This window comes from Gavia stellata, chromosome 3, assembly GCF_030936135.1.
Source record: "Gavia stellata isolate bGavSte3 chromosome 3, bGavSte3.hap2, whole genome shotgun sequence".
In the NCBI taxonomy this organism is placed as follows: domain Eukaryota; kingdom Metazoa; phylum Chordata; class Aves; order Gaviiformes; family Gaviidae; genus Gavia; species Gavia stellata.
The window spans coordinates 82588731-82615391 of NC_082596.1; the positions used below are offsets into that span (position 1 = coordinate 82588731).

The window sequence follows — 26661 nt, forward strand, 5'->3', positions numbered from 1 at the left end:
CAAAGTGTCTCAGTTTTTTAAACATGGTAGATGAAACCTGCCTAAGTGCCCCTTATTGTAAAGGTATATGTCAGAAAAATATTCTGTGGCTTAACTAATTAATTTTTAATTAATTTTAGCATAATAAGCTAAATTTAACTCAGCTTGAAAAATAGTCTTTTTTTAAAAAAAAACATGTAATTCTGCAAAGAAACTCATCTATTCTAGCGTGCCAATTCCTGATCTTAAATATTTTAAGACAAAAAATAAGAAAAGAGAGAAAGTTAATAGGGTAAAATCCTTCTGGTTTAATTCTGTGATTGGAACATCCTCATAAGGAATTTGACACCTTTTCCTAGAAAAATGTTTTAAATAATATATCTAATTGTTTTTGATTTGGTTTCCTAATGATATTGGGGGTATATTATCACATTTTCCCTGGCACACACTTTTATAAATGAAAGGTAAGCTTTTCATTCAGTCATAGCACTTCTGTGGTTTCCAGTACTTTCCATACTTAGTAAGAAAATTCAGAGCTGCTGTTTCATTTCTGGCCATCTGTAATTGTAGTAATCTGCCAATAGATATAGCCAAATATAGCTATATATGGAAATAATACACATATATGTATGGAGAGAGAATTAGATTATACCAAGGTTGTGATTCCCTGCTGGAGAACCAGAGTTTGAATCAGCTGCAGTCCTCGCCAAGGCAGAACATGATCCCTCAGTGCAGGTGTTCAGCATCTCTCTGTTGCTCCACTATGCAGCGCTACCGACGCTCCACAAATCCACAGTGAGATCTAGGTTGCTTTTGGAGTTTGTCCACACCTTTTCTAAGCAATGGCTTGTTGCAGCCAATTAAACAACACTCTTTAATCCCTAGCTTTATTTTGAAACTCTTGTCGACACCTGCTATAAATCAGTTTTCTCATCCTTAAGAATATAACAGAAACAAGCAGCAGTGAGTGATGAATCACAACCATGTGCTGCAGTGGAGTACTATTCAGTTCACATAGTTTAAGCCAAAGTGAGGATCAAAACAGTTTAATAATGACATTACATTAATCAGTAGTCAATGAACTGCACATTTGGGAGCAGTACTGGTAAAGTCACGGATAAATCACAATACTGAACACTGAATAAATATTAATAAACACCTACAGATAAACAGCTTTAACTAATCCCCAAAAGTTCTAGTCTCTCTTTCACAGGTACACACACACACACACTCTACCAGCACATGTGGGTTACAGTCCCCCCCCTGCCCCATCTGGGGTGCACCCATGTCCTGCAGGAGATGTGGGTCCTCTCACCTTGTGGCCCCGTGCTGCTCCTTGTAGCTGGTGAGGCAGCACCTATGAGCTCACATGCACCCCATGAGGTGTGAGTCTCTGCCTGCAGCAGCCTGCCTGAAAACAGGCAGCTCATGGCCTCTGACTGGGAGGCTGCTCTATCTGGCTGATGATTTTCTTTCTCTTTAAGGTGACTGACTGGAGGGTGATGATTTTCTTCCCTTTTAACATGATCAGTTTTGGGAAACACTCTCTGGTTTTATGCATTATTTACACATGCACAAATGGTTCACTCGCATTCCTATCGTAAAAGGTGGTGTTACCCAGACTGTTTGCCAACGTTGGGCCATGCCATCATCATGTGTTCCTAGATCTCATTTTGGTATCAGCACTAATCTCATGCTGCATGGGCAAAGATGTAGAAGCACACCCTCCATCCATACCTTTGTGTACAGCAAGGCTCCTAAATGCAGTTCTAGTGTGGTGAGATTGCTTCATGTTCTTGACATTTTGGAGTTTTCTGTAAATAAAAATCTAGATTCCCTTCAAGGATCAAACAGCTGTTCACAGAAAGGCTGGTGAGCTTGCTGCAGTGTACTGCAGGCAGATGAGGCTTTGCTGTGTTACAAGGACTTAAGCGATTTGCCAAAGGAGCAGGCTCTGCCAGCTCTAGTCTCAGCTAAAATAACTTATTCTGCCTGAATTGTTCCCCAGATATGGCTGCACTTGCATGAAACTCATTATACTCAGTAAAGAAGACTCAGTAGCATCACTGGTGAGTGCTGTAGATATAAAAAGTAATGAAGAGAAGTGACTGATTGGCTGGGGTGTGCAGGAACCATGGCTCCGTTCCAAGGCAGGCATCCCACCTTCATTTCGGAGGAAGGAAAAGCTGATGTCCATGCCTAATGATCAGCCCTCATGGGTGGAAGCACTGTGCGCCTCTCTGAAGCCTTTTCTTATTGTGTCGTTTTCAAATGGCTTCTGTCTGTTTTATACATAGGAGATCACTTGGGAATATAGGCTTCTCTCCTTCCAGAGTTTATGAAATAGATTTCTAAACCAACAGAGGCCATTCAACATAAAAGCCTTGTGAGTCAAATATCACTTCAGCAAGGTATGTATTTGTTACCTCATTTCACTAAACTCAAAGCCTTTTAAGGTGTTTTCCTTAAAAAGGCAAGATGGTCAAGACCAGGTTTTGTTCAGTAAGGGGTAACGCTCCACGTGAAATGTGCAGTCTGTCCATCAACCTTGTGCTCCGCTAATGCAGACCCTGGGAACAGACACCTTTCTGTAAGGTATGAGCTACTTTCATGCTAGGGTTTTATGCAGTTAAATCACAGCCTGATGCTGTAGTGGCAGAATTCAAATACTGAAAAAGCCATATGCAAAGAAGCTTGGTGGAGTGACAGGTCATTGATAGCTTGTTTTCCATCTCCAGGTTGATGTACAGACATCCCATTTCAGCAGGTAGTGAACAAAAGACCCATTTCCTGTGGTATGGAGATGCTCCTAGGGAGAATTTAATTCCTGAGATTCAAATGGAAGGACTTCAGTGCTCTAGACCTCTGTAAGGCACAAGCTGCCATGTGCACTCCTGTCATTGACAATGTCCTGCCTCAGAAGGAGCAATGCTTTTGTCACCTCTGTTTCCTTCCATGTCCCATGTCAAAACAGTCAATCCAAACTGAACAAGAGGGATGCCTTGTGATGCAGACACCTATTGCTACAAACTAAAGGGTGATCAGGAATTGGCAACACATTTCACTGTCTTCCAAACTGGATAAGATATTAAATAGTGAAAGCTTCAACATTTTGTAGTAGTTCTTGAATCACCCTCAGGGCTGCAAAAGTATTTTCCTGAATTGTGTGTAATACCAGTATTATCACTGCCTTGCACATGGCTCACAGGTTCTGTAAATGGAATTAAAATGAAGTAACAAATAAATGTCACTATAGCTGCATTATAGTAGCCTAGTGGCCCGATGTTTGCAATCTCATCTCACTTCTTAATTCAGCATCTCTCATACTGACACTTTCACAGTGTCATGTTACTATACACAGTACATGCTATAAATAGTCATGAATCCAGCATGAATGGAGCATAGCTCAGTATAATGAAATGAGGGGAATACTTTCCAGGCAATTACTGGTGTTAGAAAAGTCTCTTTGCCACAAATAGAACAGAGAGAGTGAACCAACCTGGCAGTGTTTCAGATTTAGCGTGGGGTGAGGGGATTTGTGATCCTGTGAGATGCTGACTGCTCTGAACTTACAGTAGCCACTGGTACTCTGCATACCCTAGGAAGTACTCGACATCCAGATACTGCAGCATCAGCCTCTTTGCTTGTAAATCCAGTGAGCTGGAAAATGTGAAGTCACTGTGAGTCTCTAAAACATTTCCTAATATAAATTATTTTTACCTCCTCATTAGAAGTTTCAAAATGTGACTTTGTGATCTCTCTTTGTTGGCTGTGCTCCATGTTTCCAAATTACAGTGAAAAATGCTAGAAATACATTTTTATAAATTTCTTTTTTGTGTTAGTCTTTTGCTTGAAGTCTTGTGCAGTTAAGGAGAAGATAAACTCATTACTATAATTTGTCCACCTGAAACTTCAGTACCTAGTGGAATTGTAGCACAGTGTTAAATGCCTTTTCTAGAACCCGAGGCTCATTACATGTACCTTAATTTACATCAAACATCCTGTAAACACAATCTTGTCATCACTTTGCTGTTTAAGTGTAATACTAGTACACCAGTTGGACACCGCTTTGCCTTCTCTGCAGCTTAACAGAGCAGAACTTTCACCTGTGCTTTGTGTCAATCAGTCTAACTTCTGAAGTTGGTCTTATAAGGAAAAGCGTCAGTTCAACTGAAGGTAGATTGAGTGTGAATTCACTAGGACTTCAGTGCCAGTTTAGTAGTTCAGGTAATCCTTGTCCACAAGCTTAATATAGTGCATCCCACCAAGAAAGCTGTAGCCTCAACTTTGCAGAGAAGCAGAACACATGCTACTTTTTCTGCACCAAGAAGTAAGACTAGCAATGGAGTATGCTGCTCAGGAGTCCCAGAACTGAGGCTAGCCAATGCTCCTTCAAGCTGCTGACAACATTCCTCCTAACGCAGCCTAGGATGTTCTTGGCCTTCTTTACAGTGAGGGCACATTGCTGCTGGCTCATTTTCAACTTGGTGTCCACGAGGACCTTTTCTGCCAAACTGCTTTCCAGCTCATCAGCCCCCAGGCTGTGCTGCTGCATAGGGTTATTCCTCTCCAGGTACAGGACTTTTCATTTTGCTTTGTTGAACTTTGTGATGTTCCTGTCAGCCCATTTTTCTCCAGCCTGTCAAGGTCCCTCTGGGTGGCAGTGTGATCCTCTGGCATATCAGCCACTCCTCCCAGTTCTGTGTCACCTGCAAACTTACCCAGGGTGCACTCTGTCCCATTATCCATGTCATTATTGAAGACGTTAAACGGTATTAGCCCCAGCACATCAGTGGTGACTGGCTTCCAGCTGGACTTTGTGTCATTGGTGACAATCCTTTGAGCCCAGCGGCTCAGTCAGCTTTCAGTCCACCTCACTCACTGTCCACTTACCTAGTCTGTACTTCACCAGTGTTGATAAGGAAGTTGTGGGAGACAATGCCTATGTAATAGCTTAAGAGGATTTTTTTACCCATAGATCACTAACTTTATGTTCAGGTAAACCTGATATTATCTGTCACATGTGATGAGGGTACTACTGGAAGTTTTGAGGTAGACTGGTTTTTCAGTGAATTCTGGTAAAAAGTGCCCATCCTTTCTACAGGTACTAAGAGCCAGTGCTGAGCTTCAGGGAATTCTCTGGATTGGGAGCAAACACTGCAGAACAAGTATCCCCAGTTCTCACTAAGGGCTGTGTTACCAGCTGACAATATTTGCCTGCTTGAGCTTCAACATCTAATGATGAGGGTGATCATTTATCATCTCAGTCACAAAAGATATTTTTGAACAGGAGGATCAGGCACCAGTTGAGATGGAGCTTGAGTTGGTGTAATGAAAAAACTAAACTCTGGAAGATCCCCATGATGGGAGATCAGATTTGAAGCTGCCTGGAACCATAGTGCAAACATTCATACAGTGCCTGTTTGAAAGTGGGACTTAAACTTCATGTGCTCTTTGTAGGAGGTGTATTAGTTATTTCACAGAACCACAGAATTGTTGAGGTTGGCAGGGACCTCTGGAGGTTATCTGGTCCAAACATCCTGCTCAAGCAGGGCCACCTAGAGCCAATTGACTGGGACCATGTCCAGACAGCTTTTTAATATCTCCAAGGACAGAATCCACAACCTCTCTGGGACATCTGTGCCAGTGCTGTCACCTTCACAGTCAGAAGTGTTTCCTAATGATGTTCAGAGGGAACCTCCTGCGTTTGTGCCTATTGCCTCTGGTCCTGTCACTGAACACCACTGAAAAGAGCGAGATCACCCTGCCAGGTTCACTCTTTTCTCGGGCTTTGTAAAGAAAAGGGTCTTTCTCTTTTGTCAAGATGCTAAGTATTTCTTGATTCCAAATGTTGCTGCTAGTGCTGTCCTGTCTTTAAGTCTACTCCCTAAGATATTGCCATAAGCTGGTGATACTAAATCTGAGGATAAATGTGAAATTGCATATAGAGCTAGAAATCAGTGATGGTGTTTAATATAATTAGGTTAGGTTAATATGAAAAATAAGAGGCTGAAGGATTTAGATAATGCTAAGAGTTCTTGCTTTGAATAATAACTCTTTCAACGATTGTGTAGATGTAAACATCACATTTTCTTTTTCCGCATATTGATTTTGATTTAGTGACATCCAAATCACATAGAAAAAATTGGTGAATAATTTTGTTTATCTTATTTCAGTAAATTTACATCACAATGAATTGAAAAGGAATAATTACAGTCAGTTAATATTTTATGCACAATGAGGCAATTATTTATCATGGCTTTCAGTAGACTGGGAAGTTATTGAAGTTGACATAAATACAGAGTGCTGAATTCTTGATTTACTTGCATTATGTGCATCTGATACTCCTCAAATGTCAGAGAACCATATGCTATTGCATATAAATAGCAATCTGCAGTTTATACATCACAAGTCACAGACACAGCAAGTGGGACCTCAGATGGCAGGGCTGGGTTTTAGAATCATAGAATCATTTAGGTTGGAAAAGACCTTTAAGATCATCAAGTCCAACCGTTAACCTAACACTGCGAAGTCCACCACTAAACCATGTCCCCAAGCACCTCAGCCACACGTCTTTTAAGTACCTCCAGGAATGGTGACTCCGCCACCTCCCAGGGCAGCCTGTTCCAATGTCTGACAACCCTTTCAGTGAAGAAATTTTTCCTAATATCCAGTCTAAACCTCCCCTGGTGCAACTTGAGGCCATTTCCTCTTGGCCTGTCACTTGGGAGAAGAGACCAACACCCACCTCTCCACAACCTCCTTTCAGGTAGTTGTAGAGAGCAATAAGGTCTCCTCTCAGCCTCCTCTTCTCCAGACTGAACAACCCCAGTTGCCTCAGCCGCTCCTCATAAGACTTGTGCTCCAGACCCCTCACCAGCTTTGTCGCCCTTCTCTGGACACGCTCCAGCACCTCAATGTCCTTCTTGTTGTGAGGGGCCCAAAACTGAACACAGGATTCGAGGTGTGGCCTCACCAGTGCCGAGTACAGGGGCATGATCACCTCCCTGCTCCTGCTGGCCACACTATTTCTGATACAGGCCAGGATGCTGTTGGCCCTCTTGGCCACCTGGGCACACTGCTGGCTCATCTTCAGCCGGCTGTCAATCAACACCCCCAGGTCCTTTTCTGCAGGGCAGCTTTCCAGCCACTCTTCCCCAAGCCTGTAGCGTTGCATGGGGTTATTGTGACCCAAGTACAGGACCCGGCACTTGGCCTTGTTGAACCTCATCCAATTGGCCTCGGCCCATTGATCCAGCCTGTCCAGATCCCTCTGTAGAGCCTTCCTACCCTCAAACAGATCAACACACCCACCCAGCTTGATGTCATCTGCAAACTTACTGTGGATGCTCTCAAAGATGTGCTAATGCACTGCTTTTGCAGTTTTAAGTACCATCTGTTTTGACACAATCTGTGACTGTTTCACACTGGTGGTCAGGAATCCACGTAACTTAGTGCACTTGGGCTTGAGCCAGTTACATTTTCTAGTAGGAGAAAGCTGCCAGTGGCCATGTCTCTTTTGCAGCTTAACTCCTGAATTTCCCATAAACAAAATTTTAATCCTTGCACTTGCTCGGTGCATTGTTGAATGAATATTGTGTGTGCTTGTAACAGAAGAGGGGACTGCTGACTGTCAGTCCAGCGCTGTTATAATGTGAAGTGTTTATTATGAAAAAGCCTCTGTTTATGTATCTTTGTTTTAGAGAGGTGTTGGATAAGTTAGATTGTGCTGGTGTCCTGGGTTTCTACTTTGGGGACCTACGTTTCTTTTCTTTCATTCCTTCCAGAGTGTTCCTTTCACCCAGGTCCCAAAGGCGATTTGTTGGGGAAGTGGCTTTGGCCAGCTCTTTGCTTAATTTATTCCTTTGTCTGTAATCATAGTGGTAGCATTATGGATTTGTAAGAAATGTAAAACTGTGGATTAAGTGAAGTTTTCTACCATTCCTTTCTACCATTCTCCATCCCTGGAGACCAGCTTTGCTTTCTCAGTTTGGCCATGTGTCAAAAGGGAGGAGGGATGCAACCCTAGAAATGAGGTATTTGCCTGCAAAACAAGAGAACACTTGCCAGGATGCTAGCAGGTGCTTTTGAAGAAATCTCATTCCCAGGAAAGAAAATAAACTTTGGAAACTGAAGTGTAAATGGATCTGAGCTGATCGGGAGCAGGTGTTGCAGATCAGCCTTCAGTTATGCTTTGCACAATTCTGCTGATTTTCTGTAATCTGTGGCCGTCCTACAGACTCAGGCAGGGCTCTTGATGGAGTTCCTCCTAGTCTGCAAAAGCATTAGTCTGGGAATAAACACTTCTGCTGATTTGTAAAGCCTGGAAAACTCTTACAGCCTTGGGGTAATTCTCCTATAGGATTGAAAAGAGCTCACCTCCCTCACCCTGGAGTGAGCACTGACATGGTAACTAATTAGGTAGTTTTTAGAGGGGAGGGTTCTGTTCTCTTTTCTATTAGCAGCATTTTTTGTTGTTGTTTTATTATCACTCCCTTACTGACATCTTAGCTGGTGGAGGGATAGATACATCATCTGCCTTGACGTATGACTCCTCAGCTGGGACACTGGGTGGGCACTTGCAGGTATCTCACAGGACAATCCAGAAGTTGCTGGGCTGAACCAAGCTGAGTTGGGTTTGGCTTTACTTTCTCTTTTGGTTTTGGGTGGGGTTTTTTTTAATCTAGAGGCCTCTTCTTCTGTGTACAATTTTGTCCCATAATTTGAAGGGTTGTCTCTTCCCAGATTATCAGCAAATCCTGTGTTTACAAAGCCTAAATTTATTTTAGGAAGGATATTTGGACTCTTCTAAATTACATTGATTTAATGAATCTTTAGCATCTAAACTTGAGTGTTAAGAAAGAAGCACAACTTCATGGCTTTAAATCTCTTGCTACTGTTCCCTCGTCTGTTTAGCCTATTGCTTACTATTTATTTCTCCAGTTTTGGAGGTCAAATCCTGGATCCCCTGTTAATTTGAAAGTCAATCATTTCTGAGAGTTGTGCGCTTTTAAAATGCCAGTATTTGTTTATGAAAAACAATGTTCTTTTACACAATAATTCACTTTTGGTGAATGTGCTGGAAACAGTCATTCTTGGGGGAGTCTTTGTCTGCTGTAGAGTTTGCTACCAGTTGGATGCAAGTCATCTTGATAACACAACGAAGTGATTATATTGTCAGCTTTCCCCAGAGGCAAGCATTCCTCTGCTTTGTATATTATTTTCCGTTTAGAGCAACGCACATTACCAGAACTACATTTCAGGTTTCTGCAGGTCCTCTTGGTTTTGATCCATGTGAACATCTGGGGATTTTGAAAATGTTTCCCTTCCATAAATTTATGTCCAGCAACTTATCTTGAAGTTCTATAATAATGTAAACTGATACATCTTTTATTCCAAATTCTTCCACTTTGAGAGGTGAAATAGTGGAACAGCTACACCTGACTGGGGCGGCTGACTGGATTTCTGCATTTTGAAGTTAGGAGCCATTAGGCATTTGTTCCAGTTTTCTATATAAATTACAAAGATACATTTGCATCACACAAACTTCATGTCAGCATATCATTCAAAGACAGAGTAGGATCTCTTTGCTCCAGCTCAGTGTCACTCTAAGCAACTGGTTCTGGCCATGTATGTATAGCCAGTATGAAGCAATGCACACTCATCTTACCTATGTTTATGTAAAGTGGATTTTAGATGAAAAATGAAAATCAATACATAAAAAAGTGGAACGTGGAAATGTAAATGTTGCCTAGTCAGGCAGGAAAGTGTTTTACCTGACAAAATTTTGACCTTGGAGTTTGTCAGAGTAACTCAAAGAAGAGGCAGACCATAGTTGTAAGCCTGTTTCACTGAACCAAGTCATTCTTTGGATGAATTGTGAACGTTTTTTATGTTCACCAAGATGGAGTTCCTGGGTTAATTAAGACTTTCTGACAGCTTGTCAGTTGGAGAGAGAGAGGATGGCAGGCTTTTTAGTATGACTTTGAAATTAAGCAAACTTGCTATCTTTTTGTTGTCTTATATATCTTAAACTTTTATAGAGAAGATGTTTATGTATAAGCATCTTGTAAATGCTTATTTTCATTTTAACCACAGTTGGTTTGCACATTTCAAAGCAATGCATTGAACAGCAAAGGACTGGATCCCCATAGGTGTGGTAATCCTGAAAATAGGGGACAATGAAATGCGGTATGTCCATGTCTGGTCCATTGATAATCTAGTCTCGAGAACCCAGCAGGCCACAGGATACCTCTCCTCCACATGGTAAGGGTTAGGTTGGGAGGTGGTAACTCAGGGTTTGGAGGAGGTGGACGGGGGGTTCTTCACTGGCCAGCGGGTTCATCTGCACTAGCATTTTTGTTCAGGTTTGAAGCTCACTTTTGAAATGACTTTCCCTTTAGTCCCTGCTTACCGTGCTTTAGTTACCGCCACAAGGTGTATGAACCCAATTATTTTCAGGTGAAACTAAAGCAAAAAATATGTTCTGACAGGACAGTTTTGCTCCACATATTTCCTCTTTCTGGGCTGCTAATGTAGACATAAACTAGCTCAGCTGGAGGAGCTCCCTGGCATACCGCAAGGAGTTGGGAGAGCATCTGACCTGAAGGGGTTTAAGCAGAGCTTGTACTTAAATGTGTATGGAATTCATTTTGGGGTTAGATATTTACTGAACGTGGAAAAAATGCACCATCCCATCTATCTCTATGTAATTTCCCAGCAATGATGCACTGACAAGCCTTTTTCTCAGAACTGGTGTGCTAGTATCATCAGTGGTACTGAAGGTAAAATTAAGATGCTCTGACTTCATAAATTAATAGATTAATTACTTTTTTCTTTTTTCCCCCTCAGTCTTCGTATTTTTAGCTCTTTTCAAACATTTGGGGATAAGATTAATTCTTGCCAAGTGTCAGGGGACAAAGTCAGTAGGGGGGAAATTAGTTCCAGCTTTTGACAAATACATTGTAAGGAAGAATTATTTGCTTAATAAAACTGTAATGATTACTTCACTTGCAGTGCTGTTTGACTTTAAGCATCTAGTGTGACTATGCCAGGAATGCAAGATCAGGCCTCCAAATGTATGTGGAGGAGTTTATAGACTAAAGAAAACTGGAGCTCAACATCACAGGGAAGTTACACCAGTATAATCTAAAGCGTAAAATGTCACACAGAAACTACTATGAAATGGCTTCAAATTTAAGTTAACATATCCCTCTTCCACATGGTCTTGTAACAAAGTCTCTAGTCTTGTACAATAGGTACAGTTTCTCATTACATTCTATGGGAGGTTTTTAAAAACTATAAAAGGTTATTTTAAGTTCTGTGGAACTGTTCCTTCAAGGAGCATGTGGATGCAATTACTTCATGAGCTCCGAGGCTGCTCATACTTACACTGAAAAATCAAGCTTTGTTGCAGGTCTTTGCTCTCAAAAAGAGAGTTGCACCTACAAGATCTCACAGGATAAAAAATAAGTCTTCATCTTTGACAAAGTGGTTTTGTTCCCTTGACCTTGTTCTTAAGTTTTCAGTCTAATTTAATGTGTTGGTAAGAATAAGTTGTCTGGTGAGAGGGAAACACTAGCTATAACCTATCTCAGGTTTATTTAGACTTTTGCATGTCTGTGTTGGAAATAAGCTGGTGAAATATGGACTAAATGAAATCATCATCAGGTGGCCACTGAAGGGTATAGTATATTGCATAGTTATCACTGAGTACTTGTCAACTGTGGTCATGTTTCAAGAAGGACCCTTTAGGGATCTGCCCTGCTCTACCCTACCGTATTCATTACTAGTTACTAAATTTTCCATCCCTCTGCAGAAGCCATCTGTTTGAACTGAATTAAGACACAAAACTACCAATACACAGAAGAATGGGCTAAAATTTATTACACTGGACCTGCAGTATATTTGGAATACTGAAAATGAGCACAATTTAAGAAGGTCGCTCAGTACTCAAAATGCTCTTGAAAAAAAAGAAGATTAAGGAAAGAGAAAACATACCAGTCTAAGGAGACAGGTGTGGGAAAGATGAATAGATAATGTAAACATGGATGCAGAAAATAAATGGCCAAGCAGCTGTATGGCACATGGGAATCTGGGCAATACGTCGACTCACATACTGAATGCATCATCCTTCTGAGACCGTTGAAATCTGGAAGGTTGACAATGTGGTTTCCATGAAATACAGGTGGGAAGGACTCCACTTTAGCTCCTGCTGGTGAGGTGTGGTAGTGTGCAGTGCTCAGTTTGGTGTGTTGTGCTTTAAGAGAAGTACATGCAGATTGGAGAAAATCTAAAGGAGAAACTAGGAGAAACTGTGAATACTGGTAATATGACTATGAAGAAAGGGCTGAAGTTTGAGAAAATGCATGTGATAAATCCTTGCAGGAAGAGTGGAGACCTCTCGTTCTTTGTACACACTAGGAGAGGGGCGAGAAACAGCTTCTTGTATGAGTTGGGTAAGAGGAAAAACTTAGAAACCTGATATGGTGACAACACTGGAGCAGGCACCTCAGTGAGCTGAGTAATAGCTGTGCCTGGAAATTAAGAACAGGGCAGACATGCACATCAGAGATGGTTTAAGTGTACTTGGAGAGAGACAAGAAAGCTCATCCAACTCTGTTTCTCATTCTGTACATTCTTGATTGTAAAAGGTTGCAAAATCACGTAGGTATCTCTGCCGAGCAACCCTTTCCCTCTGGCATACTTGTCTGCTGCAGCCCTGCACAAGTTTGCACGGTGAGTTTTGTTCGAGCTGTCTCTTTGCTATCACGGGCTCTCTGATTCCTCCCAGCCTCCTGGAGCTGGGACGAAGTGAGGTTAGTAGGGTAACTTAGCCTGAGAGAAACACCTGAGGATATTTGCGATGTGGAAGATGCTCTTTTGTAGGTATCACTTTTTCTGGGACTTCATCTGTGCCCAGGGCCTTAGAAAACTAATGGCCCTATCGTAGCCTGCTGTTCTAGCTAATTCCTTTTCCTAATCTCCTCTAAGGGCACACAGCCATATTTGACATCTGTCTGTCAAATTCACAAGTCTCTCCTTGAATCAGCCCGCAGTGTTCCCCCTGTAGAAGCCTGTCAGCTGCTTCTGTTCCCCTTTGCACTGTAGACTGTAGCTGCTACAACCATTAAGCTCCCTCTTTCCCCAGTCTCTGTAAGAGTACTTCCTTGGCATGCACGAATTTGATGGTATCGTGGTAAAAATATGAATTCTATACCCACATAGCACTTAGTAAAATACAAAATATCTATGCAACACTGTTATTGAAGAGATGCCAAGTAACTGACGTTTCTGTACTATGCATAAATGCTTCTTACACACATTATTTTGCATCTAATGTTTTGACAAAAATGCCAATTGCTTTTTATTTTTCTCAGCTATACTGACTGTTCAGAGCCTGAACATAGTTTGGTTTAATTCTTGCCTTAATGTTGCTAAAAACCTCAGTGGTGACAGCAGAGCAACATGAAGGATCCTTTGTAGTTGTCAGATAAGAATCTGAATTTGATTGATATTTACCAAAATTTTCATTTTAACTTTGTTAACTTGAGTAGCTCAGTAAAGGATTCACTTTAAAAAAGGCAAACCCACAATACAATAGTGGAAGGTGCGTTTGAAAATGCATGCTGGGGTCCGGACATCAAGTGTCCCGTGTTAGTGTGCTTCGCTGGACTAACGAAAATACAACATTGTTTTCTCTCTCTGGTTCTGAAATCGGAGACAGAAGGAACAGAGACTAGATCTTGGTTTAAATCATATATATTTAAAGGCTCTTTTCCCCCAGATGTATGTATTAATTGGGAAACAAACTGGGGGAAAAAAAAATCCTTTGAAATAAACCAGATTCCTAATGGAATAAGAAAACTCCCTCCAGTGCATTTTCTCCCTCTGTGTCAGCTTTTATAGTTCTGTTTCTGGCACGCATCTTTTGAGATTTCTTTAAAGATTGTTAAGAAATTTTCTCTTACATCAACAAACAATTTTCAGAGCCCAAGCAAAGCTTTAATAAAAAGCATCTTGCACAGAAGATCAGTAATCAGGGAGGGAAAGGGGCAAAAGACATTGTAGGGAGGGAAGCACAGGGCTGCTTTGTAATTTTTTTTACTTTCTAAGATCACCAAAATGTAAAGCTGCATTTCAGGCTTGTATACAATTTTTTTTCAGGAAAAGAAATGCTTGTATGGGGCATGTGTGTGTAAAGATGTGTATTGAGAACTGCAATCAGTAACTTCATTTGCCCTTTGCAGGGTTGTGTTTATTAATGTCACACTGTCATTAACTTGCCCTGTCTAAGACTGACTCAGCCTGTTAGCTAGCACTCAGTAAATGGTGAAGAAAAAAATTTGATGGAAACCCTTAGAGGTGCAGATAGTGCTATAGGAAGCCCCTCCCAACAATACTTGAAAAGCCTGGAAAATGTACAGTAGACCAAGTGTTTTGCTGAAGCTTTAAATGCTAGCAAAAGGTTTCCAAGTTTTTACTGGCAAAAAGCTCCTGGGCTCACCTGCTATTTTTTTCTTTTCCCCTTAGGGGTGTACAACAAACAGTAAGCGGGAATACCTCTGTACAGAGCTCAGCTGAGCTACCAGCAAAATTCCTGTCTGAGAGCATATTGCATTATGGGCCCAGCAGACCAGTAATGCTCTCTCGACTCTCTTGTTTAAACGTAGTGACAACACTATAGTCTTTTTCCAAACTTCTTTGGGGTGGGGAGACAGGGTGTGTGCATATGTATGTGTATGTGGCTGTCTGGAAGTCCATGCCCCAAAGGTGGAGGGAGCAAATTTCACATTACACACCATCAGGACTGAAGGTAAAGGAAGTACAGAACGCACATCTGGAACTGCTATACTAATGAGAGAGTTAAGAGAGCACGAAGCAAGCATGGAGCATACCCATAAAACAGAAGGTCAAACCTTTTTTAGCTCTAGGTCTAAGTTAAAAACCACATTTTGGTAATTCATTAAGCACCCAGAATGTCTAAGGTATTGATTATTCACAGAGTGCCCAGGAGTGACGAAGGAATGCCACTTTTGATCCAAAAGGAGTGGAGATCAGCCATATTAGCTTGGTGCTTTGATCACCAGGGGAGGCGGGAAGAATCATGGGGTATTAAATGCTTTTTTATACTTAAGTAGGAATGGAGAGTAGGGAGGAATGTAACTCTGCAGAGATATTTTGGTGTTTTCAACAATAACTGACTAAAAATATGTTTTCAAAATATGCTGGGAGACTGTCTTATAGAAGGTAATCATTCCCACAGTACTAAAAATTGTTCATAGCAGATGTTAAAAAATGAAACTTTTTGCTTTTGATTTTAGTTGCATCTATTTTGTGGTGTAGAAACAAGCATTTGTTCTGTGGGTTTTATTATATAATTTTGTCCCTTTTTGTGCTGGTTTGTGTAAAAAACAAACAAACAACAACCAAACAAACAAAAAGCCCAAAGCAAATGAAAAGGTAAAAGGAAAGGAGAGGAATTCACAATACGAAATATATGTAGTAGTGGAAGATACATCCAGCACTTGAAAAATTGTGTATTCTTTTATATTAGAAGCATCCTTGTCTTAAAATCTCAAGAAAAGAGCAAAAAGTAAAGGGTCCAAGTCTGCCACATCTTCTGCACATGTTTAATTTCAGGCACTGTCATTGTTTTTGGTGGTAATGTGAGGGAGGTCAAACATATGGTAAGTCCTTGCAAAAATTAATCTAGGGGACTGTTGCCTAAGTGGTCTGTGGAGTCAGTGCTTGTCTGCAGGAGCCTGGCTGCTGCTGGTGTTTTGGTTTTTTTCTCTCCAGCTGTAAATCTCATTTTTAAAATACCAGAGTATACCAGACGCTTTCCAAATAACACTCCTCGACGCAATTATTTGCAATAGCTGCCAGGGGGGTATTAGGAGGTCTCAAAGGGGAGCAGAGTATCTGCAAAACCCACTCTGCGTTAAGATACGGTTCTTGCTCAAAAATACACAAATCCCTGGGTTAGGTCCACATAGCCATAGCATAGACTCAGAAGCCTTGAAGAAAATGTTTTTCCTGTCACTTGCTGAAATACTGAGTTTCTGTCTAAGTAAAACAAGATATAGAAGAGGAAGAGGGAAGGAGCTGGGTAGTGTAGGTTTTTCCTTCACAGTGTGAGATGATGATTTTGATCTCTCTGCAACTGAACTGAGTGATCTTGGGCAAGCTGCTGGACTTTGTGTCTCGGGTTCTTCAGCTAAAGAGTTGTGCCTCACTCCCTTGCAGACACGCTATGAAAATGCAGGCCTGTGGTTGCTACTGTTGTAGCTAGTGATATCAGAGCATGCCTGTGCTGGACTAAGTAAAAGCTTGGTAGGGAAATTCATGTGTAATACACTGATCAAATTCACCTAAAATGCACTTAATTGAAAAACTCTGCCTAAACCCAGATTTGGGCAGGTTTGTTGAATGCATTCCTGGCTCTACCCTGCTTAGCCCATATCTATGCTGTTACAGTCACAGAGCTGTAGAGTCAGTGTTACTTAAGGAGATGGCTTTGCATGCTTCCCTGAAATGTCTGAACTCTGAAGTGATAGCAGAAGATGTGACACGGAGGAAAGCTTGGTGCTCTAAAACCACTGTTCTTACTCCATTCGTGAGATTTGTTATTCTACTGGGCACTAAGTTGTGGTTCGTGTATTCACCTCTGGATGGTGCTTTCCTTCATAAAGAATTTCTGTCGAGATCAGTTCTGAGAGGTTGGAGACAGGAGTGTGCTCAGCAGCAGCATTCATCTCTCATACACTGCTTGCATCTTGTGTCACGTACTGCTGAAATATTTCAGGGTCTCGAAATGTATTGTCCATGGCATTTGCTTGACTATCAAAATTATATCCTAGTTGTCTTCCAGTCTTTTACTTGCTTTGCTTGGAGAGCTGGGAGCAGGAGTGGAAATGACTTGTAAGCAGCAATGTCAGCACAGAGGGAAAATGGCTGAAATAATCTTACAGCAAAGGCAACCTTTTTTAGTAGCAGAGGCCCTTTATTTTTGTGGCTGCTTTTTGCCAGTAAAGTGAAATAAAGAAGGTAACGAAGTAGCAAATTGTTTTGTGTGGGGTTTTTTGGGTTGACTGCCTCCAGTGTGACAATTAGCCCTAGCAAAAAGAGCGTGTAAATTTTGTGCAGCAACTCTGTAACAAGTTTCCAGGCATGCTGTTTCTTCTCCACTTACTTTTCTGGGCTTGTTTTTCCAAACCCAACTGAAATTCACTTTAGTCCCTTGGAAAGGAGTGCTTTCTGTGTGCACACAAAGAGGCACAGCCAACCCCCCTTCAAGAGCTAGTCACTGGGCTCTTGGTTGAACTGCTGACTCCCGGTTTGCATGAATGAAAAATTAACTTCTTTAATGACACAATGTAAATAAGCGTATGAGGTTGTGCTTTTCCCATCTGCCCAGGTCTGGTGAAGGAAGTAGCATTTGCCTTGTGAGCTCTTCTTTGTCCTCACACTGAATGGCTGAAGGACCTGAAAGGTGAAGGACCACAGTATTCCTCCCCTAACAGCTCACAGCTGCCTAGGTATTGCCAAGGTTACGGGCAGTCACTCTCTGTCAAACAAGCGTGTGATTCAAATGTATTAATTTCTTGCACTATTTAATTGGGAGTATAAAGAATTAAAATCCCTGGACTTCCCCTGCTGTCTCCTCTTCATTACAGGGCTCAGACCTGCAGCCCCTCCTTTGCTAACATGGCTTTGACAGTGCAGCTAGGGGTACATCTCTGTCATGTACCCAATACTAAGGTGAACAGTGTTTTCAGAGTATAATCTAAGATAGATTTTGAAATCTGTGTTTCCTCACTCTCACTGGTAAAAATGACTGCTTAATCCCCAACAAACCCTGGAGCCCATGCTGCTCCATTAACAGATGGGCTAGCGGGGTGCTGCACTGCGCAGAGAGCTCTGCATCCACCCACCACTTACTGAAATCGTGTGGTTTGTCTTCCAGACTCCGACCTGAGCATGCGGACGCTCAGCACACCCAGTCCAGCATTAATATTTCCACCGAATTCCCCCGGTTTCCAGAATGGCAGAGGGTCATCGACATCTTCATCCTCAGTCACTGGGGAAACTGTTGCCATGGTCCACTCACCACCTCCAACCCGTCTCACTCATCCTCTCATCCGGCTGGCATCCAAGCACCAGAAGGAACAGGCCAACATAGACCGGCTGCCCGACCACTCCATGGTCCAGATATTTTCCTTCCTGCCCACCAACCAGCTGTGCCGCTGTGCCCGTGTGTGCCGCCGCTGGTATAACCTTGCCTGGGACCCCCGACTTTGGAGGACTATTCGCCTGACCGGCGAGACAATCAATGTAGACAGGGCTCTTAAAGTGCTGACCCGGAGGCTTTGTCAGGATACACCCAATGTATGTCTCATGTTGGAGACGGTAATTGTTAGTGGCTGCAGGCGGCTCACAGACAGAGGACTCTACACCATTGCCCAGTGCTGTCCAGAACTGAGGAGGCTGGAGGTGTCTGGCTGCTACAACATCTCCAATGAGGCGGTCTTTGATGTCGTGTCACTGTGCCCAAACCTGGAACACCTGGATGTGTCAGGTAACAGGAGATATTTCAGTATGGCTGCCTCTGATTCTAAAAGACTCATGCTTGTCAAACACCTGGCCTCACAACTGCACACATTCCCTTTCTGTGTTGTCTTTCGAAGTAGGAACGCCAGTCTCCTAACACAGTACTGGTGAGACAGGCACTGCTAGCATCTCAATGCCTCGAATGCCAGCAACACCTTTTCAGTGGCCGGGCCTCCTTCTGTAGAGACGAGCTAGCAGAGACGGCTCGTTCAAATAGCACGAGTAGTTCTTATAGATTTTTGCACAAAGCACCCTTACAAGGGTCCGCATTGCAGTCAGTGCTACATCACATGGTGAAGGCTAGTTACTTCAGCAAAATTTGTTTTATCTTTTTGATATGTATGCAATTTATATGTAGATTATATATATAATACATAGATTATGTATATAATACATATATCTGTAATGTGATAAGTGACTTGAGGAGGAGCTCAGAAACAGTGCTAGGCTTTTGTCTGGGTATAAATAGCAGCTGTCATCCCTAGCTAAACTTCAAGATCCCCTTGTTTCCATTGCTATTTTAACGAGTCTTAGCTAGCATGGGCTTTTTTTTTTTTTTTTTTTGCGATAGTGTATATATTTGCTTAGTGGCTTTCTGCTTTTCCCTTCACCCAATGTATTACTGCAGCTGTTTAGATCAGCAGAAATGTTTTAAGACAATTTCCCTCAGACCTGCTCTGGGGAAACAAGAAGTTTTTTCCCAAAGTCAGCGACACAGAATTTCCTCTCTGCAAATAGGTTGGCACTTAATGGAAAGGATGTAGCCAAGCAGAGTACTGAAGTAAATTTGATGTTCAATACTTATTTTGTGATCTCATTTGTTATTAGTCTAATGTTATTAATCAGCCGGACCAGATTTGCCATTGCAGAGGTACTAATGGCAACAAGCAGGACAAAGTGGGGATAGGAAGCAATGCTATTGAGTCACTGGTACCTAGATAAACTGATTTTTCCAAGGCTGCCTGTCTGGTCTACACTGATTTGGATTCTTTTTTCTGCTTTTTATTTTTTTAACTGTTTTATCCAACTCTTTCATCTAATATTCTTAGGATGGCAAAACGTCATGGAAGGCATCAAAACAAACAGCAACAAATCAGAATTATTCACTTTTAGTGATTGCGTTCTGAAACTACCAGGTGATAAGGAGCCTCTGCAGGACTCCATGGGAGCCCTGTCCCATGGAGTCTATTCGCAATGACCTTGCATATGAATTACTTATTGTTGGTACATACTGACATTAGTTCTGGATTGCTAACCACACATTCAGGTTGAAGCATCGCCATCACCAGGAGAAAATGTATGTGCCTGTATGATTTAGACCTAGAGCTACATATCACTTTGAAGGCTGGCTGTATCCCTGGCATATTTGTGTTTTTCTCACTACATCCTCTAGGGTGGTATGGAGAGTTGAGTGGCTCAAGTATCCTCGGCCTGGAGAAACAGGACAAGTAGAATTGCTGAGCTGAGGGTGAACTGCCTTGGCACACCAGTCTGTTAGCTGACATCCTGAGTGCACCTGGGGGCTTGTAGGTGGCTGAAAAACTTTTTTCATTCTGATGTGGGTAATTTTGGAGGATGTTTTGGAAGCAGGATTCCATTTTCCCCTCCTTCTGTCTGTAGTTAGGAGGACAAGGCTTGCACCTACATGCTCAAGCAATTGTCAGGACTGAAGTGGTTCACTGGTTTGATTTCATACTGAGCAAGAGAGGTTGGGTACATGTGCTGGGGAATAACACTATACTTGCAGCTAGTTAATTAAAACCCAGTTCACAGTTGTACATCTAACTGAATCCCTCTCCCCGTTGGACGGTTACTTGGCAACAATAATGTACCAAAATCTTTAATGTCAAAACCAGATGTTCATATTAACTTTAAGAGTTTTCCACAATGTAAGTTCTGTCACTCTCAGCATCCACTTTGTGGGCAGGTCCGAGATAGCTCTAGAAGTTGGTTGAGCCTGACTGCAAGTTATTATCTAACACGCTAGCCAACATTTTTTTCAATCTGTTTGGAAGTTTCTCCTCCCTTTTAAAAATCAGTTATACTTACTTTATGGAAAATCCTGTTACAAGAGCTTGGTTTTTACATTTTTTATTATTTAGGACAGAAAAATTGTTTCAGACCCAGGAACCTGTCATTTTGCCTAAAAATCAGGCAGTTCTATATCAACATGGACTCTTTTTCTGGTGAAACCATTTTGAATATGCTTCCCATGAAACATTTTACAGTGTAGCCAAAGTAACTAGACAGGGTGATGCTGAGCTTGTCAAAACAGTGATCATACACAGATGCATGTTACTCCAACCCTGCTGTGAGACTTCTGACCCATTCACTTTCTAATTGCGATCATTAAAGCATTCCCCCTTCTTGGTTCCTCAGGAGACAGAACATTCTCCTCCGCCTCGTGGACCTTTCATTCTTGCTTAGCCAGATTTTAAAATTGAATTCTGGTCGGCATGTAAAATATCCAGGCTGACTCCCTAATCCAGCAACCTCCTCGGGCAAACGCAATAGCGACAGCTACATCAGGTCCAGCAGAGCTCTGCCTAGGTGTCAGCTTCTTCTGTGGAAACCCAGCTCAAGGACGAGGACTCCTGTGGTGCATTTTGTATCACCTACTCCAAAGAACATATTAGAGGTGAAATTTTTACACCATTAGTATTGTACTGCTTCCCTTTAGAAAAGTCACTTTGCATTTTTGAGCGTGTATGTAGTACTTATTTGAAGGCAAACATATTTCCAAAGATTGCACCATAACATAGACTGATCTGCAATACAGTCTGAAGAGGAAATAGCAGCATTCAGTTTTAAGATGATGTTGTTGGTTGAACAAAGTGCTTTGCTTCAAGGTCCCAGAGCTTCTGCATGACCTGTGGACAATTTGCCCATTTCATTGTGTGAGGCCTAAGGTAAAATTTGTATCTGTTCAAATAAATTTGAAGCCTAAATTAAAAATCCAGCTGCAAATTCAAATGATGACTGTAGAAATCTAATTGTAGGTGGCAAACTGTTTCAAGTCCATACCCCATGCTTCTTACAGCATTTTTGTGAGCCCACTGGATTATCTCAATGGATTTTTTTCCTTTTTGTTTTTAAGAACTGAAGCATATTCCTGCCTTCCACTATGCCTTTGAATGAGAACCTGTTGTATCAAGTGGTGTGGGTTTGGGTCATTCAAGTTTTTGAGGTGGTATCCATACATTGTCATGCTCTTCACTTCCAAACTACAGGATTTGTGCAGCATTTCTGATACATGGAGCTCTAAGGTTGTCATCCTAACTTTTTTGACTTTTCATGGGTCACTTCATGCCCGTTGGCCAGGGTTCCAGCAATACAGAAAAGTTCTTTTTAACCCTACCTGAGGGCACCTCTTTAGGCATAAGCTGCAGAATTTGTCTGAGTGGACATTTACAGCTAAAACTGCTGGGCCTTGTTCACTAACAGGTAGACCCTCCCTTCTTCCTTGCAGCTGTTTCTAGCTATACTAATGCAATGTGCCCAGCTGAACTTGGCACAGATAAGAATTTCTCTTCAGGAGCATGAGACTGCCAGTTTGCAGTGCAGCAGAAACAGCACTTTCCAAAAAAAGCTTTCATTCATCACCATGCACAAAGTGGAGGTTAAAAATAGGGGAAGTCTGTGAGCATGTTTTTCCCTTTAGTCTAGCTCTTTATCTTTCCTTGCAAGGTCCGGTGTTTCTCCTCTAGTCTAGTTACCTCCATTCATGGCCAGACTTTCTCACTTGAAGCAGTCCTTTTCTGCATCTGCCCATGTCCTCCCATGCCCTTACCAGTCTGCTGGCTCCTGCTGACTCTTCCCTTTCTCCTTAGGTTACCCGACTCTCCACCCTTCTGCAAGGCACATCGTCTTGCCATAGTTTTGCATCCTTCCCACATTGCAGGCTTGGAGCTGGATTCACATCTGTTCTCCAAATGCTTTTGGGAGGGTGGGTGGGGTTTGTCTTTTTTATAATTGGGTTGGATGGTGCAGGAGCCTCTGATGTTGGTTTACAAACTCATTGCCAGCCAGCAATGAGGCTGCCTCTGATAAAAAAGTTGCATTGATTGCCATGCAGTACCATTTTCTCAAATTGTCACTGGGTTTATATTGCAGTAAACAGATCATAGACTGTCCCTAGATAAACCTAGGACCATCATTTTACATTTGGGATATGGAAAAAATTGGTCTTTCACTTTGATGGTGCTCAAAATCCCAAAGGAACCTCACTGACTGCAGTGGAGTTTGTTATTTCCTCTGGTGTAGAGACATATCACAGCAAATCCAGACTAGTCAGTCAGGATGGTTCTGCTCTTCCAACATGAAGATACCTTTATCACACCCAGCATGCAATTTCATGCCCACCTTTCTGGTCTCGCTGTGTGATTTGTTTTTAGTGCTTGCTTAAATTCACTGTGTTTTTCCACTTAGGCTGCTCCAAAGTAACATGCATCAGTTTGACTCGTGAAGCCTCCATCAAGCTGTCTCCCTTACATGGGAAACAAATCTCCATTCGCTACTTGGACATGACAGACTGCTTCGTCCTGGAGGACGAAGGACTGCACACCATTGCCGCTCACTGCACTCAGCTGACCCACCTGTACCTGCGCCGCTGTGTCCGCATCACCGACGAGGGTCTCCGCTACCTGATGATTTACTGCACATCCATTAAGGAGCTGAGCGTGAGCGACTGTCGCTTTGTCAGTGACTTTGGCATGCGGGAGATTGCCAAGCTGGAGTCGCGCCTCCGATACCTTAGCATCGCTCACTGCGGCAGGATCACAGACGTGGGCATCCGTTACATAGCCAAATACTGCAGCAAGCTGCGCTACCTCAATGCGCGGGGCTGCGAGGGCATCACGGACCACGGTGTGGAGTATCTCGCCAAAAATTGCACAAAACTCAAATCGCTAGATATTGGCAAGTGCCCTCTGGTCTCAGACACCGGCCTGGAGTTTCTAGCCCTCAACTGCTTCAACCTGAAGCGCCTGAGCCTGAAATCATGCGAGAGCATCACTGGGCAGGGCCTGCAGATTGTAGCTGCCAACTGTTTTGACCTGCAGATGTTGAATGTGCAGGACTGTGATGTCTCTGTGGATGCTCTGCGATTTGTTAAACGACATTGCAAGCGCTGTATTATAGAGCACACCAACCCTGCCTTCTTCTGAAAGGACACCCCACACCTGTCGTTACAATGCAGTATTAAAAACACCGATGTATAAACACACACTCCCATATTCAGTAATGCTGTCTTTTCTATAGCTCACGGGAGTCAGCTTTTCTTGTATGTTGTGGGTGAGGGGGGTTTCTAGAGGACTATTTTGTTTGCTTCTTGTATGATCACTTTTTAAGGTGCGGTGGGTCTCCGCGGAGAGGCTGCCTTAATGCAAAAGCAATGAATGCTCAGCATCCCCAGTGGGGTGCCATTTCCATAACAGCCATGATCTTGTCCCAGGCTACAGTAGCTACCTCCAAAGGAAATAGCACATAATCCCTCCTTTGGAAATGCTACTAAGCTGTGTTAAATACATCTGAATTCCATCTGTGCTCCTGAAGCTGACTATGCAATATGTGTCTGTGTTCCCGAACTTCTGATAAGGCTGATAAAGCATCCCTTTGTCTCCAAGTAGTTTCTCTTTGGTAGTCATTCATTGTAATCCCTCAGGAAATACTGGGTAATGTTCTTAAGCGTACTTGATTGAGGCCGAATAAGACCTGCTGGCTATTGCCAAGCGCTCTGCTGAGTGAATCTGGAGATTGTGCCCATGCATGGATTCTCTTGGAAAGCCCACCTCCAGATCACTCGTGCATCATCACTACTTGCCTTCATTTCTAAATCCACTCTCTCCTGCATGTGTAGTACCACCCTCTGATAGCAGATAGGGACTTCTGGGTCTGATAAGCAGTGACATATTCACCCGAGTGAAGGAAAACAGATGAGATATTGGTGGCCTGGCAAAGGGAAAAGCCAGCAAATCAGCCTGAGAAGCTGCTGTAATTCTGCAACAAGCTGAGATAGCACTGTAGTACACCAGGGACTCTCTGAGGCATTGTGGAATAGCTTGCACAGGGCAGTCCCAATTGCTGTGCGGCTGTTACCAGAAAATCGGTCTTTATTCCTTCATTGTATCTCTTCAGCAGCTGTGGCACCACTCAGTTGACACTCCTTGAGCAAACCAGGCACATGCATTAAGGTAAATTCAGTATGGGCCTTAATGCACATAGAAACCCAACCCTTTTCTGTGGCCTTCCCGTTCAACCGATAGACGGCTGATCTGGACACTTCAAAGACATTAGCCTGATGTTAGGTAACACCCCTGGGGACAGAGGGGTTTAGAGTGTTATTCACATTAGATTTAGATTTTGTGAAACCTTGTCTCTGTGTGTTCCCTTAGGCTGGAGAAACAACTGCTGTTCAACACGGAATTAAAACACCAGCGTTGTCCTGTGACACTGGGAGCCCCGTATACTCCCATGGTCACTCGTGCTAGAGCAAGAGTGGTTTGGAGGTTCCTCCATCTCATTGCCTCCTTCTCCAGAGCGTGTGGTCGTTTCATGGTTACTTTCTTCACAATTTTCTGGCAGCCGTTTCTCTGCACTTTCACATGTAATGCTCAGATCTGAAAGCCAGATACATTAGGGGTGATGATATTTTCAGGCAGGCCCCTGTGCCTGACTGACAGGTGAATTCATACGTTCAGCTCAAATGCTATAAATGTCTCAGTAGAGAACAGAAGAAGGGAAGCACTGTGTCTGCTTTTCATAAGCAGTAGTTCCATCATCTCCAGACACCACTAATAAAATCATTGATATGAAGTGAAAATCCATATGCTCGAGAAAAATACATAACTGCTGAGGAAATACTTGTAGCAATGCTCTCTCAAATTACAAAAAAGCAATGGTTTGGACATGTCCCTGCAGAGGGAACTTGTCCTACTGCTGCAAAAATTCCTGTAACTTATGTATGTTCCTCCAATTTTGAGTTTCTTAACATACAGGATGTCATCAGCTCTGAATTATAAATCAGGTTGTACTAAAGCAAAGAGGGCCATGGAAAATGAATTTGTCATTGCTACTATTACTGGTCAGTGACTAATAGGGGGTGATACCATCCTTTGGCCAGTTAATATCACTTTGATTTTCCTTTCTGTATTTTTAAAACTAGAGATTCTTCTCCAGCAAGTAGTACAGTATATTTTATCCAAGCCAGATATACTCTCTGTTTATCCTTATCTCAAAATGGCCCCGAGGATAGTTAAATGTTAAGCCCATTCCTGAGGATGATGGGATTTTGAGCCATTTGCACTCATGAAATATAAGGCCTCATTAGTAACATTTAACTGTCTGTAAAAAAAAAAAAAAAGCTACCTTTCCAGCTATGCTAAATTGAGTGAATAGTGCTACATGGTTTTTAAGGTTTCTAATGTTTAAATTGGCCTGTACTGTACAAATCTCACTATAAAGCCTTAATTTGCTACCAAGAAATAAAACAATATATTGGTAACTGGTGAGCGTGCATTGTCATTTGCACTAATTGATTAAATTCTGGTGAAAAAGAAAAGATTAAATACTTGTAAAACTTTTTTTGAAAGGTAGGTAGGTGAATGAGTACATCAGCACATGACTATAATAAAAAAGGAAAAAAAATTGTTATAGATTATGATCTTGCCTATCTGTCTTTTTAAAATTTGATTTTCCTCATGTGGTTCTTCTTGACCCTGAAACATAATCAGTAACTGGAAGTGTAAGTAAAAGAAAAAACAATATATAAAAAGCACACGTATAAAGATTTCAGGAGGGCCTCTGCATTGGTTTAAAGGCAAGTTAACATATTTGATGTGAAAAGTAAAATGGAATGACTGAAAGGGTAGAGCACTTACTGGTGCAGTGTTGCCTTTTGAATGAGCTAAAAAACCCACTCTGGGGGGCACTGGTGGAAAATGAATAAAGGTAATTTTTCTGAGCCAAACATTTTTAAGTATATAGTCTTACATGATCTGAGTAGGCACTCTGAGACTGCTACTTATTTCAAGAAAATTTGAATTTAACTTATAGATACAGCTTGCCTGTTTT

The 26661-nt window shown here is 42.2% G+C and overlaps 1 protein-coding gene across 2 annotated transcripts in view; it reads left to right on the top strand.

The window, feature by feature from the left end:
- FBXL7 (F-box and leucine rich repeat protein 7) overlaps positions 1-26126 on the top strand; it is a 193665-nt gene extending 167539 nt beyond the window's left edge. For both annotated transcript variants that reach the window (XM_059815279.1, XM_059815280.1), the window contains 2 exons: positions 17948-18559; positions 23020-26126. In XM_059815279.1, coding sequence (XP_059671262.1) covers positions 17962-18559; positions 23020-23756 — 1335 coding nt within the window. In that variant the 5' untranslated portion in view covers positions 17948-17961 and the 3' untranslated portion in view covers positions 23757-26126. The remainder of the gene's footprint in view (positions 1-17947; positions 18560-23019) is intronic.
- The last annotated feature ends 535 nt before the right edge of the window (positions 26127-26661 follow it).